This window comes from Armigeres subalbatus, chromosome 2 (genome assembly GCF_024139115.2).
Source record: "Armigeres subalbatus isolate Guangzhou_Male chromosome 2, GZ_Asu_2, whole genome shotgun sequence".
In the NCBI taxonomy this organism is placed as follows: domain Eukaryota; kingdom Metazoa; phylum Arthropoda; class Insecta; order Diptera; family Culicidae; genus Armigeres; species Armigeres subalbatus.
In genome coordinates, this window is record NC_085140.1 from 275958456 (window position 1) to 275975903 (window position 17448).

Below are 17448 nucleotides of genomic sequence, written 5' to 3' on the forward strand. Positions count from 1 at the left end.
GTAATAACACTGCGTTCCCCTTGAAATTAAGTGACCAGACGTCCCGGATTCAGCCTACTTGTCCTGCATTGCCAGGCCTCCCAGAAAACGTCCCACATTCCATAATTAATCTGTGAAGTCTGGGGAATCTACTGTACCATATCCGAAATATCAGAGGAAAAGGGGAACTTGGATAAATTTGAGGGTATTCTGGAGAATAAAAATTAGAATTATTTTACAAATCAAGACAATTTGCGTAAGTAATAAAAATCTTGGAACGATAAACACAAATTGAATCAATATTGAGTGCCACCCGTCTTTTCTTATGCCCAGCAAAAAACCTAACGTCAGGGCAGGTTTCTTGAAATAATTCAGAGAATGAGGAACGCACCAGCAGACCCGAACGATTATGAAGTCTTCTTCTTTCTTCTTCCTAATTGGCATTACATCCCCTAATAGGGCATTCCCGCCTCGCAGCTTAGTGTTCGTTAAGCACTTCCACATTTGTTAACTGCGAGGTTTCTAATTCAAGATATCATTTCTGCATTAGTATAGCATGAGGCTAACACGTACATATCGTGTTATGCCCAGGAAAGTCGAGAAAATTTCCAAACCGAAAATTGCCTAGACCGGCACCGGAAATCGAACCCAGCCTCCCTCAGCATGGTCTTGCCTTGTATTCGCGCATCTTACCGCACGGCTAAGTACGATTATGAAGTACTTCCGTTATTAGCCTCATATCTCAGGAATTTGGTCCGCGGATTTTTTCCCCATGTATTTTAACATATGCGATGTTTTCAGAATTTGGGCACGGTTAAATCAAAATCTCTGCCCCATTTAAAATGCACTGGGATTAAAATCCGGCGGAAAAATCCTCCGAGGTGTAAGGTAGCCTTCAACAAGCATGCTTTATTCAAATTTTAATGATTTAAGTAAGTTGTATGGCCAATTGGCAACTTATGCTGACTAGACTTTGATCACCTTTCTGTGATGTTTGAAATCTCACAAGGGGCCATCCACAAAGTACGTCACGCTCCTAGGGGGGAGGGGGGGGGTTCCGAGCAGCGTGGCGACTCATACAAAACTTTTAGAGTTGTAATACAAAAAGTGTGACGAAGGGGGGGAGGGAGGGTTGAAAATCACCTATTTTTTCGTGACGTACTTTATGGATCTTCCCCAAGAAGCCATTTATAATCCAATCAGCTTGAATTTTAATTACCATAGGGCTGATGGGATTACCAAAAGTGATATTGACAATGCTCTCGTATCTTTGACAAATTTAAATGTCGATGTCGAGATTAAATTCAACTCCATTATTATTGACGACGATCTTTAGCTACCCGAGCAAAGCTTGAGAGCAAATCGATAACTAATTTTGTTGTTGTGAAATCGTCTAATTTTGATAACTCAGGTTGATATCCTTTTGGTTGTTTTAACGGTTAAAAGATCAAAATCTGCAGCAGAAAAATCTTACTGTGACATCAAATCGAAAACTATCCCTGCTATCGAGGAGAGCAAATCTAAAACTAATTTTGATATTGGCTCCGATAACAAAATAAGTACACAGTTTGATGTCAGATCATACAATTTAGAAATCAACAGCCAAAAGAGATCAAAATATGTAATCAGTCATGATGATTCATATTTGAAAACAAATTATGATTTCAATTTGATATCTATATCAAAATATGTTTTCTATATGCTCTCTTCATGTTTTCAGACTTTGCTCGGGTACTGACCCGTCTTGAAAATATGAGGCGAAGGAAATACCAAAGTACTCGCGACCCCGCGTTGAAAGTTTTTCGGCGAGATTTGCAAAATGAAATTAAAAAACGCTTCGCTATTCTGAGAAATATCATAATGTCCCAAAATTGGATTCGAAACCCTTTTGGAAATTAACAAAAAATCTTGAAAAACCTCAAAGTCAATTTTAGCACTTTATATTTATGGAAATATTGTAGGTATTAACAAAAGGCGAAAAAGCTCAAAAACTTGCTTAGCAACGCACAGTGGTTCGTTCTAGAACAAAGGATGGCCAAAACCTCAAAATGTCCCTAAAAGTCGATTTTATGTTTGTATCATGGTTTTTTAAGGCTTTTTGTCACATACAGACTTGATCGTGGGTGTTGGAAGCATTGCTTTGGCAATATACAGCCGATTTTCGGCATCTTTGTGAATAGTAAATACTTTCATTTTACTTCTAAATTCGGTTTTTGGAAACAGATCGTTTCATAACAAAGACGATCTCTCATGGCATAAAACTAGTTAGTACTATTCCATTTAATTCCATTATTTGATTCTTATTTTACAGATACGTATTTCGACTCCAACAGTAACACCATCTTTAGTGTTTCGAACTTGACTCAAGTGGTGGAATTAAATGGGGTACTAACTCGTCCTATGACAATATGTAAAAATGTTACTTCACTTAAGTGAAGATATTTCAAAAAAAAGCTCTAAATAATTTTCTTATCAAAATAATTGCTCGTTAAATACAGGCTGTCCATGGGCTAAGACAAGACGATCTATTTGCTTGCTAAATTTCTTTTGTTCACAACGTAATAATATATTTTAAAAGGTCAGTGGAAAGCAGAGCTTAAAATATTCATCTTCATGAAGCAACTTCGGTCCGAATTTTGACAAACATCGCATGAATATTCAAAACATAGAATGACATAGTCAGACGACTACTCCACGAACTCATTCATTCGACTGTCACTGAATGTGTTTACTATGTGCAGAAAAAAACATAATTAGCATTGTTTATGTTCATGTTTACCACTGAAAATGCCTCGCGGATGAAAATCGGATTCAGTCATGTGTGATAAATCACTTTACTCATTTGAAACGTGTTCAGATTTCAGATAATTTACCAATTTGTAAAATGTGCATAATATTCAATTACTAATATTCAACTGAATATTGACTGTCCAGAGCCGACTATGAAAGTGTCACATGAATGAAGCACATTTCAAACTAAAACGCTAAAAAAGTAGCTTATCGCAACTTTTCGCAAAACAAAATAGTGATTAATAGAAAGCTATTGCTTTCAGCTTTGTAATGAGCATAGAATCATCATGGGCACTCATTGGCGTCTATACTTTTGGAGTACTTCAATATAAAAATGTTAATATTTTGATTAAATTTGTATATAAATATAACTTAAGTTGAATTCTGTCACCTATATTTGACATATATTTCACATTTGACATAATGACAATTCTATTTTTGCAGATGAGTATTTTGGTTTTTGCCATGGGCATTCGACCACTCATCAGTTAGGGGGAATGACGGCTTTGGCAGGTTTTGTTCTATTATTGTCAGGGGGATTTTTTATTACTGATTATGCTCAAATTTGGCCTAAACATTCTTTGCATATCAAAGAATATTGTGGCCAAATTTCATAAAATTTGGTCGACAAAAACCCCCCTGACAATAATAGAACAAAACCTGCCAAAGCCGTCTTTCCCTTAAGAGTTAAAAATTTAATTTGACTCAACAAATCTGAAGGATATTCGACTGGAGCTGCTCTTCTTGATATAGAGAATGTATTTGACAGTATTTGTCATGAAGGTTTGATGAATTCAAATTTTTCTCGGTACATCTGATTCAAAATTATTTATCAGATCGCTCACTGCAGGTAAACTATCAGAACTCGAAATCTGTAAAAGCTGGTGTTCCCAAAACTGGGGCTCATATTCCATAACATTTTTACTTCTGACTTACCTGAGTTACCACTAGGAAGTCAAAAATATTTGTTTGCAGATGACACGGGCCTTCCAGCCAAAGGGCGAAGCCTTCGTGTCATCTGTAGTAGATTGCAAAATAGTTTATTTTTTTCCATTTACTTGCAAAAATGGAATATTACTCCGAATGCTTCTAAAACTCAGCTTATAATTTTCCCATAAAGCCTTCTAGCAGACATAGTGTCACAATGAATATCTAATAAATTGGTCTAGCGAAGCTACAAACAAGAACAAATTTTTGATTTACAAAAAGAAAATTAGACCAGCCATGCTGTATGCTGTGCCAATATAGACTAATTGCTACAATACCAGAAAGGAGGCACTTCAGAGGATTTAAAATAAAATTTTGAACATGATTTTGAAGTTGCCTCAGTGGTATACTGGCTATGATCACATATTAGTCCCATATGAAAAAAAACATCAAATGAAGAAAATGAGGAACATACATCAAGCCTATTTGTTCCATCTTGAAACTTTCTTGATATTTGATATATGACGAATATGGCCGTTACAGATTCTAACTCGAAAACGACGAAAATACATATGGGACTGATATGCGATCATAGGCAGTATAGTACCAATGAACTTCAGAGAATTTCTAATATTGAGACATTGCAACAAATGTTCAATAAAGTAACTTCAAATTTTAGACAAAAATCGTTGCAATTCTATTGCAATGATTAGCTCCTTGTACCATTAGTATAAATTAAGTTAAGTTTAGTTTAAATTAAAAGCATTGTAATTCCTACATGGTTCAAGTCTACCAGAGAAAAAATCCAAACTGCCAGAGGCAGTAACTAAATAATAACTACAAAGGTATCATAGCAGATAAGGATGATAGTGTTAAGAAAACACGGAACACCTTATAGATGAATGCATGTATTAGATAATTAGCAATTTGTGATTGTGGCTACTGGTGCAAGACGCAATTATCCTTTATCACACCAAACCATTAATTCTTCGGCAAACTTCCCAAATTCACTACGTTGATAAAAAGAAAACAGCGACGAAGAATAATCGATCAATGAAGTTACACCCCTATGATTCTAAGCGCTAGAATTCACGGTTTTGTATAGAACATAGATATTCTTATTTAGTCGAAATATTGCGGCCCGATTAGTTTTAACCCTTCATAAGGCAGTGGCAACTATATTGCCACCAACAAATTATATGTTTTTCTATTTATTAACAAGCGGTCTACTTATGATTTCCCATGTAGTTGCTTTATTTGCTTCCTAGTAACACCCCAGATGAATTTGAGCCATACAAAAAATGAAATGTCAATTTGAGAACAGTTTTTTACGAACAGATTGTAAGTTTCGAGTGGAAGAAGGATTTTCAATTATTGGGAACAAAAGCGCGAATTTTTTTTTTACTTATGATGCGTTTTCCGACTAGGCCTCTTTACCAAAAAATGTAACGTGCTTTGATTTGACTGGTTTTATGTAAAACCTAATTTTTAAAAATCTTTTATTTATTTTTGTTTTTGCCTGTTTTCTCGCTTGCTATATTGCCACCAATTTTTCAATGTTTCTGAACTGTTTAATGTATAACAAACAAACATTTGAGTTTAATACCATGTCAACATTGTGTCCTATTGTTGTTTTTGATAATTTATTGTTTAGATTCGTCTGCCTTATAAAGGGTTAACATATTTAGGAGCAAATTGTTTTTCCTGGAAATGAGTGCAACGATGCGATTTCGCATACGATATTTTCCTTCAAAAATCGCAAACTAGCTGGCTCACTCGTGGATGCTCGATGATTGAAAAATAAGTATAATTTTACCAACACTGATAGTATGGACTTGGCTTCTTAGCAAAGTCTTGTTAGAGAAAGCCATAAAATCATCCTAGCGATTCTGGGTCATCAAACAATATGAATTAAAAATTATTTCTGAATTTAAGACGAATTAGTCAATGACGCGAAATAATATTCTTCAACACTGTTCTTTATGTTAATGCTATTTTATAACTTCATAAGACTTCAAGATATTTTCTCACTTTTAAAGTATCATCTTACCTCCTGAACGGTGAAGCTATTAACGTAAACTATTTTCAATACTCCAACCACGTGCATGACTCCCTGACATAGGAAAAATGCAATGAACTGCAGCTTGGTGAATGGCGTATCACTGGAGTTGTCCGTGAAAATCGTTTCCAAAATGTAGTAAGAATCGAAAACACCAATCAGGAACGAAATTGTCACAATCGTTAACATTTGGACATTAAAATAGTTCTCGACACAGTCGCAGGCATCGCAGATTTCACTCTGAATATTGGCCACCTGATTGATGACATCCGGCATGTACCGATTGGTGTTGGAGAAAACGGACGAAATACCGAGCGGTTTTTGAATCCTCATAACTTTTACTTCCATTTGCTTCTCGTCGAACGAGAGCCGACGCTTATCCAGGCTGATTTCATGGAGGGATCGGAGGATCTTGTTCAAAAGGTAGAACCGATGCTTGCTCTGATTTACGATGCACAAAAAGAGAGAAATGCTCATAGTCATCATCAAGAATGGAAGGAAGAAGGCGGCCCAGGTCGTAGCACAGATAAACACCCCCGAACTGGTAACGATGCTGATCGATACGAAGATGTAAGTCAAACTGATGACTAACTGGATGAACAATAGACCATAGTTGTAAAGTAACGTACTTCTGTAGTCGGTTTCAACTCCTATTTCTTTGAAATGAACGTCGGTTCTAGCCAAAGCATGGAACGCATCGATAAGCGTTTGTCTTCGGAAGACACCGTACCCAAAGGTTGATATGAGTGCCACTAATCCAACCATAAGTTGCAGGATATCACCAAGGGTGCTTATTTCCGAGTCGAAGAAATGAGCTGTAACGCTTTCTTGCTTCCCGAGTGTTATGATATAGCACGTGCTGAAGGTTAACGCGTGGATGCAGGAATTAATGTATCCAAACGTGGTGCATTGCAGCGCGGAATCATGCCGACGTCGGTTTACAACGGTAAACGGTGTCATTCCACCGAAGAAAGTGGACTTTAAAATTGGTGCCTGTGCGGCGTAGAAGTTTTTGGGATTCATCAATTCATGGATCCATTTGAAAAAGGCCATTCTAAAACTTCTAGCTCGTGGTTAATACACTCTGGATTGAAAACTACAAACTTAATCCTCCGGTTGCCACTAGAATACTGGCATTGAAAGTCTGTTTCGTCCTTTCTGGATTCAATTTCGAGGAATAGGTTCCCAATCTTCTAACGCCCAAGGACCATTATTCGATGTTTTGTTATTGGTAAAAGTACGAGGAAGTGAGTTGCTTTCAATGTGATGCATATTCAATTAATTCGCGTTTTTTAAATGCCAAATTCAGGTAGGGTAACGGAAAAAACCTGATTTACCAAACCATTTTTCTTTCTACGCCACTGGTGGTGTTCATACAGCCTTTACGTATACTTTGTATACGAGAAAGGCAAAAAAATCGATGTTTAGGTGAAATTTACAGCTAACAAATTTGCTAACATAAATGAGATTGTTGTTATTTAAAAATAAGTTATTTAAAAAATTACTAACAATTTCTTGCACAACTAATGGATACACTGTTTGGATCCCCAAAGCGGTGCTATCCTTTGATTGTTATTGGACTCGCCACCATTGGCACAGTTGCTCTACTTGTACCTATAGGTACAAGGAACTTATTTGTATCAAGTTCAATAATTGTATTTAAAAGTTCTTTAGCAAAATCATAGGATAAGTTTAAATTAACTGTATATTTTTGGCAGGACGTAGAGTCTTAAATCGTGAAGTGTATGATTACGAAAAATCTCATTAAAGCCCCACTACCTCCATTATTTATGCTATCTCTACTAAGCGTACCACATAACATATGTGTAACTCCGGTAGCAAAAGTTGTACCCTTATAACACTTTTTATTTGTTATACGGAACATCGAAACGTCAGAAGATAGTATAACAGTATTTGATCTAACAAGGGGTCACGCGACTTATATTGTATATCTGAATACGATTCGCGTTGGAATTATACAAAAGATTTTCCCTACACGGTTAGATCAATTTACCCATTAATGGGTACTCTGTTATTGTTGATATTATTCCCACCGTGGAAAATTCACCCACTTTCTCAAAAAAGTGCCTCTCCCCATTTTAATGGCACTTTTAAGAGAAAATGGGTGAATTTTGCACGGTGGGAATAATATCAACAATAACAGAGTACCCATTAATGGGTAAATTGATCTAACCGTGTAGTGGCGTTGGGTGTTTAGGAGCTGAAATTGTTTTTTTTTTAATTAATTGGAGATTGGGGTAAACAATATTAAAGTAGAAAAGAAAGGAGTTAAAGGTATGTAACTGATTTAATATTGTATTGATATTGATTCGACAAACACGCCGCGCTTGGGCTGTTAAGCAGTAAACGATGAATTTGTTTGGTGTTTGGTTGAAATATTATGTTTTTATTCGAAAAGCATATCAAATGCTCATTCATTGTCATGAGCATATTTATTAACCGCATTTCTCAAAAATTTCCCATTTGTGGCGTCTCTCCCAGTGGTGTGGCATTGCACCCGAATTTGACTTTTTTTTCTTACATGTATGTAACCGACTTTTTGTCTTTCAAAAGTTTTCTACACTATGTTTCCTTAAACTATCAATAACAACAAGTAGAGTTTCATTTATCGGATTATTTTGAAGAAATATCGATTTTTAAAAAGGTGATGCCTCACCTAGATTTACCCTCAGTTAAATGTTCAATTCACTGTTTTGATGTTTTCTGTTTGGGTCTGTTCACAAATTACGTAACGCAAAATTCCAAGTTTTTGACCCCCTCCCTCCCCCTAGTAACAAAAAGTAACATTTTTGGTACCCCCTCCCTCCCCCATGTAACGCGTAACTGAGAAAATTTTAAAGGCAGATTTTATTTCTTGCTCTGAAGCATTTGGGTTTTGGTATTTTTTGAACACTGTTAGAATAGGGACGACACATGATCAAAAATCAAGGATATCAAGAATGCAGCTAGTAGAAACGAAAATTGAATTTGCGATCATAACCATTAACATAGTTTTGCGGAACTGTGGTGTCGAGAATTACAATATTCGCTTGGTATTTTACGCATATCAGTCCCGCTATGTCAGAATGCTTGATTTAGATAATGACTAAAATACGATAACGATCAACAGCAATTACTTCAATCAGTGATTAAAAAACAGACAGTCAAATAAATTTTTATTCGCGTTATGCGTAACATTTGGTAGTACCCACCCCCTCCCCCACCTTTTAGTGTAACAAAGTATAACGCAAGTTGGACCTCCCCCTCCCCCTAAAAGCGTTACGTAATTTGTGAACAGACCCTTTCCTTTTTACATGTCGTTGAAGTTGCTCTACTTTTGGTAAAGAATATTCGGAATACTATCAACCCAAAAGCAATGTTCTAATAATGAAAAGAATGCCATGAAAAGAGATAACATTAATATCGTACATCGTAATAACCTATTCAGATTACGTGCTTCATGGCATGATAAAGATTATCTTGATTTCAATGTTGAATCATCACATTTTAATTTTATATGTTATCCAAATTGGAAACACCTCACAGTCGCGATGCTCTTCTGCATTATGATAAGTGAGCTTGCTTTCATACGATTGATAATTTATAATGTTGCTTCTAATCTATCTATTTTGTGATTGTTGCGCATCGTAGACGAACATTGATGTATCCCTCGTCATCCTTTCGAAAAAACCGAAGACTGCGTATATAAAGATTCGTTCCTAATGTAGAACAGTTCTAAGGAATATACTTTTCTACACATGTTGAATAAAATCTACATTTTTACCATGCTGACTCAAAAATATTATATCAATTTCAGAGAAATTTTATTTTCGTATGATAAACAAGTTAAAATGGATAAAAGACGAACATTTCATCAAAAATCGCCAGAACATAGAAGTTTACTCTACAAATAAATCAATTTAGATTTCATCAAATATAAATTGGTTAGTAACAGCATAGGAGAGACCTTCTTTTGGATGCAATCCGTCATTTTTAAAAACAATGTAAAAAATTGATGATAGAAAATAAATATCATTATTATTCGGCTACAGATCTTGCGCTTTGTAGTCTTGGAAAAAAGTGTTATAATTTTCTGATCATATGGTATAAGGCATTTTATGAGACAGATCGAAACAGCTGTTTTTCTCGTGTTTATCTACTTTGACAATTAGTGGAAGCCCGTTTGTTTGTTAATTTCACGCTGAACATTCCGATGGGTCCCATCATCAATTCTGCCTGTTTTACTTTTCGTCTACCAGGGTTTTAAAACAAAATTTTTCATACGATTCTTAAAACGTGTCGTTAGATTATTCATAGCATTGCATTCTAAGCATTAAATGCTGAAGAAAACACGAATGAAAAGTAAAACGTTACAAACATTATTTTGTGTTCGGACCTAACGGAATGTTCACGCAGAATCATACCAAAACAAAACACTAGAAGTAAATAATCGGGCCACCACGAAACGTCTCATAAAATGCCTTATTTGTTTACACTTGAAAATGACAGAACGATGTTCCCGTTCCCAATTATAACAGTTTTGGCTCATTAAAAGGGGGTCAACTTTTGGATTGGATTTTTGTTCGAAGATCCACTTATGTTATGTGGCGTACAGTTATACTACATTGAAAGTTTTCAGGCATAGCGCTTTAAAGAAATCATAAAAATTAAAAAACAGTGGAAATTAATGAGATTCCAATAAACTTACTATAGAGTTTCACGTGGAAGTTAGAATGATTTTTTGACGTTAACTACGTCTAAGAGGAAAACTCGGATACAGGGTGTTAAATGGAAATTTCCAAATTCGAAACCGTCCCGAAATTAGGAGAGATTTCAAACGCTAATAGCGTCTTTATCTTTCGATGGATTTTCGAGATTTGCTTATCAATGGATTCGGAAACTCTCCAGCAATTTGCCAATTCCGTTGATACTATTGATTATCAGCGTAAAACCACAGTTAAACTATGGTTAAATTATTGAAAATGTTATTTCTTTCCAAACCCGGTGCAGAAATCAGAAATAATCAATCCCGTTCATACATCCCCAACACGGACATCATATTGCAGTAAGGTACGGACTTGGTCCTTTGTTTTGTTTTCCCTGTGTATAAAAAGCCCCGTGTTTCGCGTGCGTGCGTCATTTTCAGTCTGGATTTCACGGAGAGCGGACAAAGGCGTCCAGAAGCTATCCCAGCGACAACGGGTTTCGCAGCAGTGGTGGTGCGGATGAAAAATGTTCGCTCAGCAGCTCACCTTAAATTGATGAAATCATTGTCAAACACAAACTCCTTTAAGCGTACGCACTCGAGTACGTGCACTGTTGTATTTTGTACAGCACAAACGAAAATACCACGCTCGTGGTCCCACAAGCGAGCTTGTGCTTGTATGTAGCCAGTGCTGAACGTTTATTATTTGCACCTCAACCACCATCAAGCCAAGCGACAGCCTCATCTAGCCAACCAACAGAAATTATTTCTTCTTCGGAAAGGAATAAGAAACACACACGCAAAAATAATCCAACTAGCCTATTTCTAAAGCTATACCCACATACTCGGCGCTATGAACGGACACACAAAAGATCCGAAGATCCGAACAACTCTCAGTTCAGCTCAAGGCCCTTTCGTATGTATACACGGTTAGAAAAAAGCACCTAATTTTAGGTACTTTTTTTCTCTTGCATTTTCCTTCCTTTTCCCTATGTTGTCAAAAAAGGAAGAGCAAAACCACTCAACAAGGGCAGTAAAGTGTGGAAACCCAACGTTAAGTAATCACAAATTAGAAAAAATGAGTAAAATTTACCTAACTTTTAGTTAGTTTCTATTTAAAATTAAGTATATCCTGCTATTTTTCTCGATTTTCTTCTAGTAGAGTATATTACCGTAGAGATTTTTAAATTCATTCTATAGACAGTTTAAAATTAATAAAAATTTCAAACTCTGAGAAAACTCGAAATAACATTCATTATATTAGCATTGAACTATTTATTGAGCCATAAATGTGTTTATGTATTGTTTTGTGTATGGAAAGCTAAAGTTGTAACCTGTCCATGGATAAGGGACTTGACGATGATATTTCAAGTGTCAAAATGAAAACTAAAAATTTAATATGTAGTGATTCTTTATCTTAGATATTGCGTTTAGCAGAATGACGTTATCGTTATCATAATATTTCAAAAACAAACTCCGTAGAGAAACTTTATCACATCTCGCTTAAATCATGGCAACAGTTATACCAGACACCTGAGGTACCACGCCTCTAAGTATACTAATGGTAACAGTGTCGCATAATCTAACAACAACTGCCTATTAGTTAATTTGGAGGTGACGGCAGGGCTAAGTAGGGGTCTAACTAACATAACTCTAATACTAACAAAACCCTGAAACCAACGCTTATCCGTAGAAAGTAGAAAATAGATATTTATTTATGATAATATATGTAGTAATCCTAGTTAGACCTTACTAAATAATTATTATATTTCGGTGTAATATTCCGAACAATACATTCAGGCCACAAGATAGAGAATAACTGAATAACTAGTACCACTATTTCCTTCTACAAGACCACCACATGAAGATTGATCACATGATGCGCTTATCAACTATCATTCTCTATAATAGGACTAATGACGTAATCACCCAAGGAATACTGGATACCATGAATCTGAATAGCTGAATCAAACCTATTTGATCTATCCTAACCTAACCTATCTATACTTGACTGTAACAATAGAAATAGCAGATAACTGGACAGAAATTTCGTGAACACTGTTTAAACTTATGACATGATTGTAACTTATAGGATACTATTAACTCAACGACATATTGACAGACATTCGTTCTCAACTACATCGAAACCATTGTTGAGTAGCCATTGTTGAAATACCACTAATAGTTTGATAAAACTCAACAGTTAATAATCTGTTTTGATAATATCTCATAAACGATGTCTCTATCTTTCTCGGTACCTCAATACGACGAGATGAATAAAAAACTAACAAGCAAAAGTTACAGTGAAAACTTTTTCTGGAAGTCTTAAAGTACTCGACAAAAGTACCTAAAATAAGTTATAACCTGTAACGCGGTAAGTCGAAAGGACAAACAACGGAATATAGGATAACCAAGGCAAATGTTACGAAGCAAAACATCTATAGAATATTTTAATTCAATAATTTAAAACATATATTAATAAACGTTTATATTGTCTTGAATTGTCTTGAATCATAGATAACGGGAGTGTATAGATAAAAATAAGTGCAATATAATCAGCGTGGAAAACAGTATCGAAATGGAACACATGTACTAGATTGACGGAGCAGTGCTTGTGAAGAGAATACCGGGAGATGGACATTGCTTATTCTCTTCCATAGCTCACCAGCACTACGGAACGGAAATTGGATCTGAAGAACATAACAGCAGAATAATGGAGTTGCGAAACACAATAGTGGACCATATTGAGACCCATATGGAGGACTATCACGAGTCATTGAGAGACACAGTCAATGATCTGAAATACTTATCTGGACATACAGTAGAAACAAAAATAGAAAATCTACTACGACGTCTCAGGGAGACGAATGAATGGGGTGGACAAGAATCAATTGCGGCAGCCGCAAAAGTTTTAAATCGAAGAATCGACGTCTACTACGAGGAAGGTTCTCTAATATACTTCAACCGAGAAGCGGCGGCAGCAGGCGTCATAAGGCTGGCATATCGCAAAAGCAAGGGCAATCGGAAGATGGTCAATAGAAATCATTATGACTGTGTCATACAAAGAATGAGATTAGTAGAAAGTGTCACTCACTTTAATAAAGAATTAAAAAAAAAAAAGAAAGTGTCACACGGCCTCAAGAGCAACTAAGGGGCCATCCAGAAACCACGTGGTCATATTTTTGAAGATTTTCAGCCCCCCCTCCCCCCATGTGGCTTATCGTGGTCATTTGGCAGACACCCCCCTCCCCCCCCCATATAACCACGTGGTTTTTTCAAGTACAAAAATTTAAAAAAAAACTTATGTAACTAAAACATATAATTAATCCGATCAATTTTGAAGATGGACAATTTCAATTGATTCAAAATTAAACTAAACCCAGCATGGAAATTATAAATTTTCATGAAGTCGAAAATTTTGATTACATTATCATGTTGTAATGTGTATCAGGTATTAGGATATCTAGAACTCGCACACCTTCAATGCATCAGGAGGATACAAAAAAATGTGGACTCGCGAATATCTTATAAAAAATTCGAGAAAAATTTATAATGGTTTAGAAATTTTCCAAAATATCCCTATATTTTTAATTTTTTTTAAATTGTTTTATTAGTGTTTTTTTTTAAATAACTATAAAGTTCATCACTGAATATCCCTATAGATTCCTTAGAGTATTTGGGACCTTCCATAGCTCTGGAGCTACTGGAAATTCTTAAGATATTAACCTCAGCGAAGCATCTGAACCTAACTCCTAGAACGAAAAGTTTATCAGAGAATCACAAATTTAATATGTAATCTTAGAGATGCAAATAAAACCTCCTACTGTTGTTTCTTTCGAGTAGCATTCCTGTAGAAATTTCAGTATTGTTTTCAGAATCATCAATATTAGAAATAAATAATTGAAATTTTTTTTTAAAATTGTTTCTTGCTAATATTGATTTATTCATGAAAACTTTGTGTTTTTTCGTTGAACATTTTGATTTGTTTATGGGAAATTCTTATTTCATAATTGCAATTTTTGCTTTTGCAAGTGCTAATTTATTATTGTTGTGTGTATTATTGTTCTTTATTGGCAATTTCCTATTTTATTGTGGAAAATTTCTATTTTTTTCTCTATTAAAGAAATTTTCAATCCAGAGCTGGCTCGTCTCTCAAAATTTCTAATTCTTCATTGAAATTTTATTTTGATGTCGACTCGTGGAAGCCAATGATGCCATACTAAAAATATTTTCTCGGTCACTCTGATGGTTCTTTGGAATAATTTTCCAAGGAACTTCTATTCCACATCTCGAATATGCTTCAGTCAATGGTCCTTTCATAAGCGACTCATAGAGGAATGGATGTATTATAGACCAATTATTATTTTGGAGTTCGGATTATTCGATTTATCCAATTAACCAACTTATGAATGATGTATGATATAATATCCCAGTAGGTCCATTGGGTTGATATGACTTCAATTATTATTTATACAAGCTACTACAGACTTTTTAGGTTATACAAAACGTCCTGGAAGTCGTAATGTTTGAACTACTTAAGTCCGTGAGCCCAGTGCTTCTAAGGCCCTACAAAAACAGTTTGCGAACAAACCTCATAGTCATTGTGCAACTTGCTGTTGACTCAAGATATTTTTGGGTACCTTGTCTCTTGGATCTCATGTTAATGGAAATTAGGATCATATGCTTATTTCATCGGATTGGGTATATACCGATGATGAGCACATTGCAAATGTCATGATCAGGGATCGTAATTCTCACTCATTCTCACGAACAGAGATTGCTCCCTCACGCTGATTTTCGCCGAGAAATCGGTTTGCGGGAAAAGAAAAAAGGTGTGATGAGAGATAACCATTTCTCCCTCACTACCAGTGCCGCGAAAAGTTGATTTGCTCGTTTTCTCACTCCTTTCTTCCTTTTCGTGCCATCACTAATTGCGAAACGAGTAGCATTTATGGAACAAAAAACCTAATCCCTACATGCTGTCAATGTGGTGGTATGGCTATAGTGACCGCATGCTATCGCCATTTTTGTTGATGTTCTAGGTTCGAATCCCGTTGCGGTCATAAAATTTTTGTAATTGCTTACCGAAAATTTTCGCGAAAAGTGAGTGAGGCGTAAAAGTGATAAAATGAAAAAAGAAATTCATCAAGTAGGCACGATTTTCGTTTATCTTCTAGGTTCGCTCTAGAGAAAAGAGGGATGGGAGAAAGATGTTATTCACTAAAAACTCCGAAAAAAGATTCTCCTCCGATCCGAAAATCGCTTGTTTTCGTCTCTTCGAAAGGAAAAGTACGAACCCTGGTCATGATTGATCTGGTAGATTCGTGGGCTGAACTTGAGAGCATTTTGAAGTACCTTGAGCATCTCGTATTCCTGAATATTAATCACTGGCTTAACGTTCAGGATGACCCACCATATCTGACCACCCATCTGTTTAGAATGATTCAAACATTTAAATTTTATTTACACGCTCTTAGAATCGAAATCTTCCCAAGGTTTCGGATATCTGAGTTTTCATGGTCAGTCAAATTTGAGCTCCCATATTTTTTCTGTAAAGCCAATATCTAGATGAACAATTTTACTGAAGAAAATGGTGGCCTAGCTCTCTTTTGTGATTTTATAGACAATCTAAAACGCTGGGCATATATGACCCATCATTCCTGAAAGGGTTGAGATTTGTTTTGGAATTCAATTTCAATCGTTATTATAACACTATTTTTTAACCTGGAACACTGCCACTTTTTTTTCATATCGCAGGAACCTCCTTAGTTCTAAGACCCTTTTATGAATTTAAAAAGCATTTTATTTAGAATTTCATGTTGATTTTTTTAAATGCAAGCTTTTCTATGTCAGAACCTTTTTCATGCGCACTACTAGAATTTTGTGCAATCAGAACATTTAGGTGCATTATTATTTTTTTCGATCAATTATGATAATTATTCAATATCATAAAAACTAGGCTTCTTAAGCCTGAATTATTGTCTACATTTATTGCTTGGATTAATTTTAAATTCATAAATCTTCTTAATTTTCAAGACTAATTAATGTGAAATTCTTCGGAGTCTCCCAGGAAAATCTTTAGAATTTCAACGACATTTTTTTCCGAAATTCTGTGGAAGAGTTCCGAAAAATGTTCGGTAGAAATTTTGAAGAACTAGAACAATCCGTAGAAGGATCCGAAATGCATATTTACGATACAAATTCCAATAAACATCAAATTCCGAAGAATTTCCAGTATAAAATAGAAAAAAAATCCAGCATACTTTTTTACATAATCTCTAAAAAAAATTTCAAAACCCTGGGCAACTTTAATGAATCTTCAAAGGAAATTTCCAACGGAATTTTTTTTCGTTTCCAACAGAAATTCTTAGAAATTTTCAGCAGTTTTTTTTTAATTTCCAAAAGAAATTATTCGTAATATGCCAAAATATTTCCGATGGAAATTCCTAAGATTTTCCAGTAGAAAATCAAAAAAAGTTCATCTGAATCACCAATAATGAATTTCACGAGGAAATTCCGATGTTTTTACAAGTGGAAATAACGAAAAAAATGTACTTTTGTAGTACTTGTAAAGGTTGTACTTTTGAAGCATTTCCAGTAGGAATTCCTTAAAAAAATAAATCAAAATTTTAAAGATTTTCTGATGTGAAAATTCCTTAAACTTTCTAAATCATTTCCTGTGCATCTTTGCATGGTAAAGATTTAAAGCAATGTTTAGCTGAACCTACAAAGAAATCAAAATGACATCCCGAAGAAGAATGAATTCCCGATGAAATTTTTAAATGATTTCTGGTTCAAATTAAAAAAACATAAATCTTGAGAATTCTAAAGATTTATTCTTTGAAACTCCAAAGATTTTTTTTGAAGATAATCCATAGACTCTTCCGTGGAAATTCTAAATAATGCCTCGAATAAAAAAATACTTGGAAAATTTAAAAAAATGTGATAGAACTCGCAAAGAGCGTAACAAAGTATTCCGAAAGTTTTC

At 35.1% G+C, this 17448-nt stretch overlaps 1 protein-coding gene across 2 annotated transcripts in view; it reads right to left on the minus strand.

The window, feature by feature from the left end:
• Window positions 1-17448, minus strand: part of LOC134216394 (putative gustatory receptor 28a) — a 68848-nt gene that overhangs the window by 2964 nt on the left and 48436 nt on the right. The window contains exon 1 of one of the 2 annotated variants that reach the window (XM_062695293.1): window positions 5747-6844. The exons of the other annotated variant lie outside the window; for it this stretch is intronic. Coding sequence (XP_062551277.1) covers window positions 5747-6808 — 1062 coding nt within the window. The 5' untranslated portion in view covers window positions 6809-6844. Of the gene's footprint in view, window positions 1-5746; window positions 6845-17448 lie in introns of those variants that run through there. 2 annotated transcript variants of the gene reach the window in all.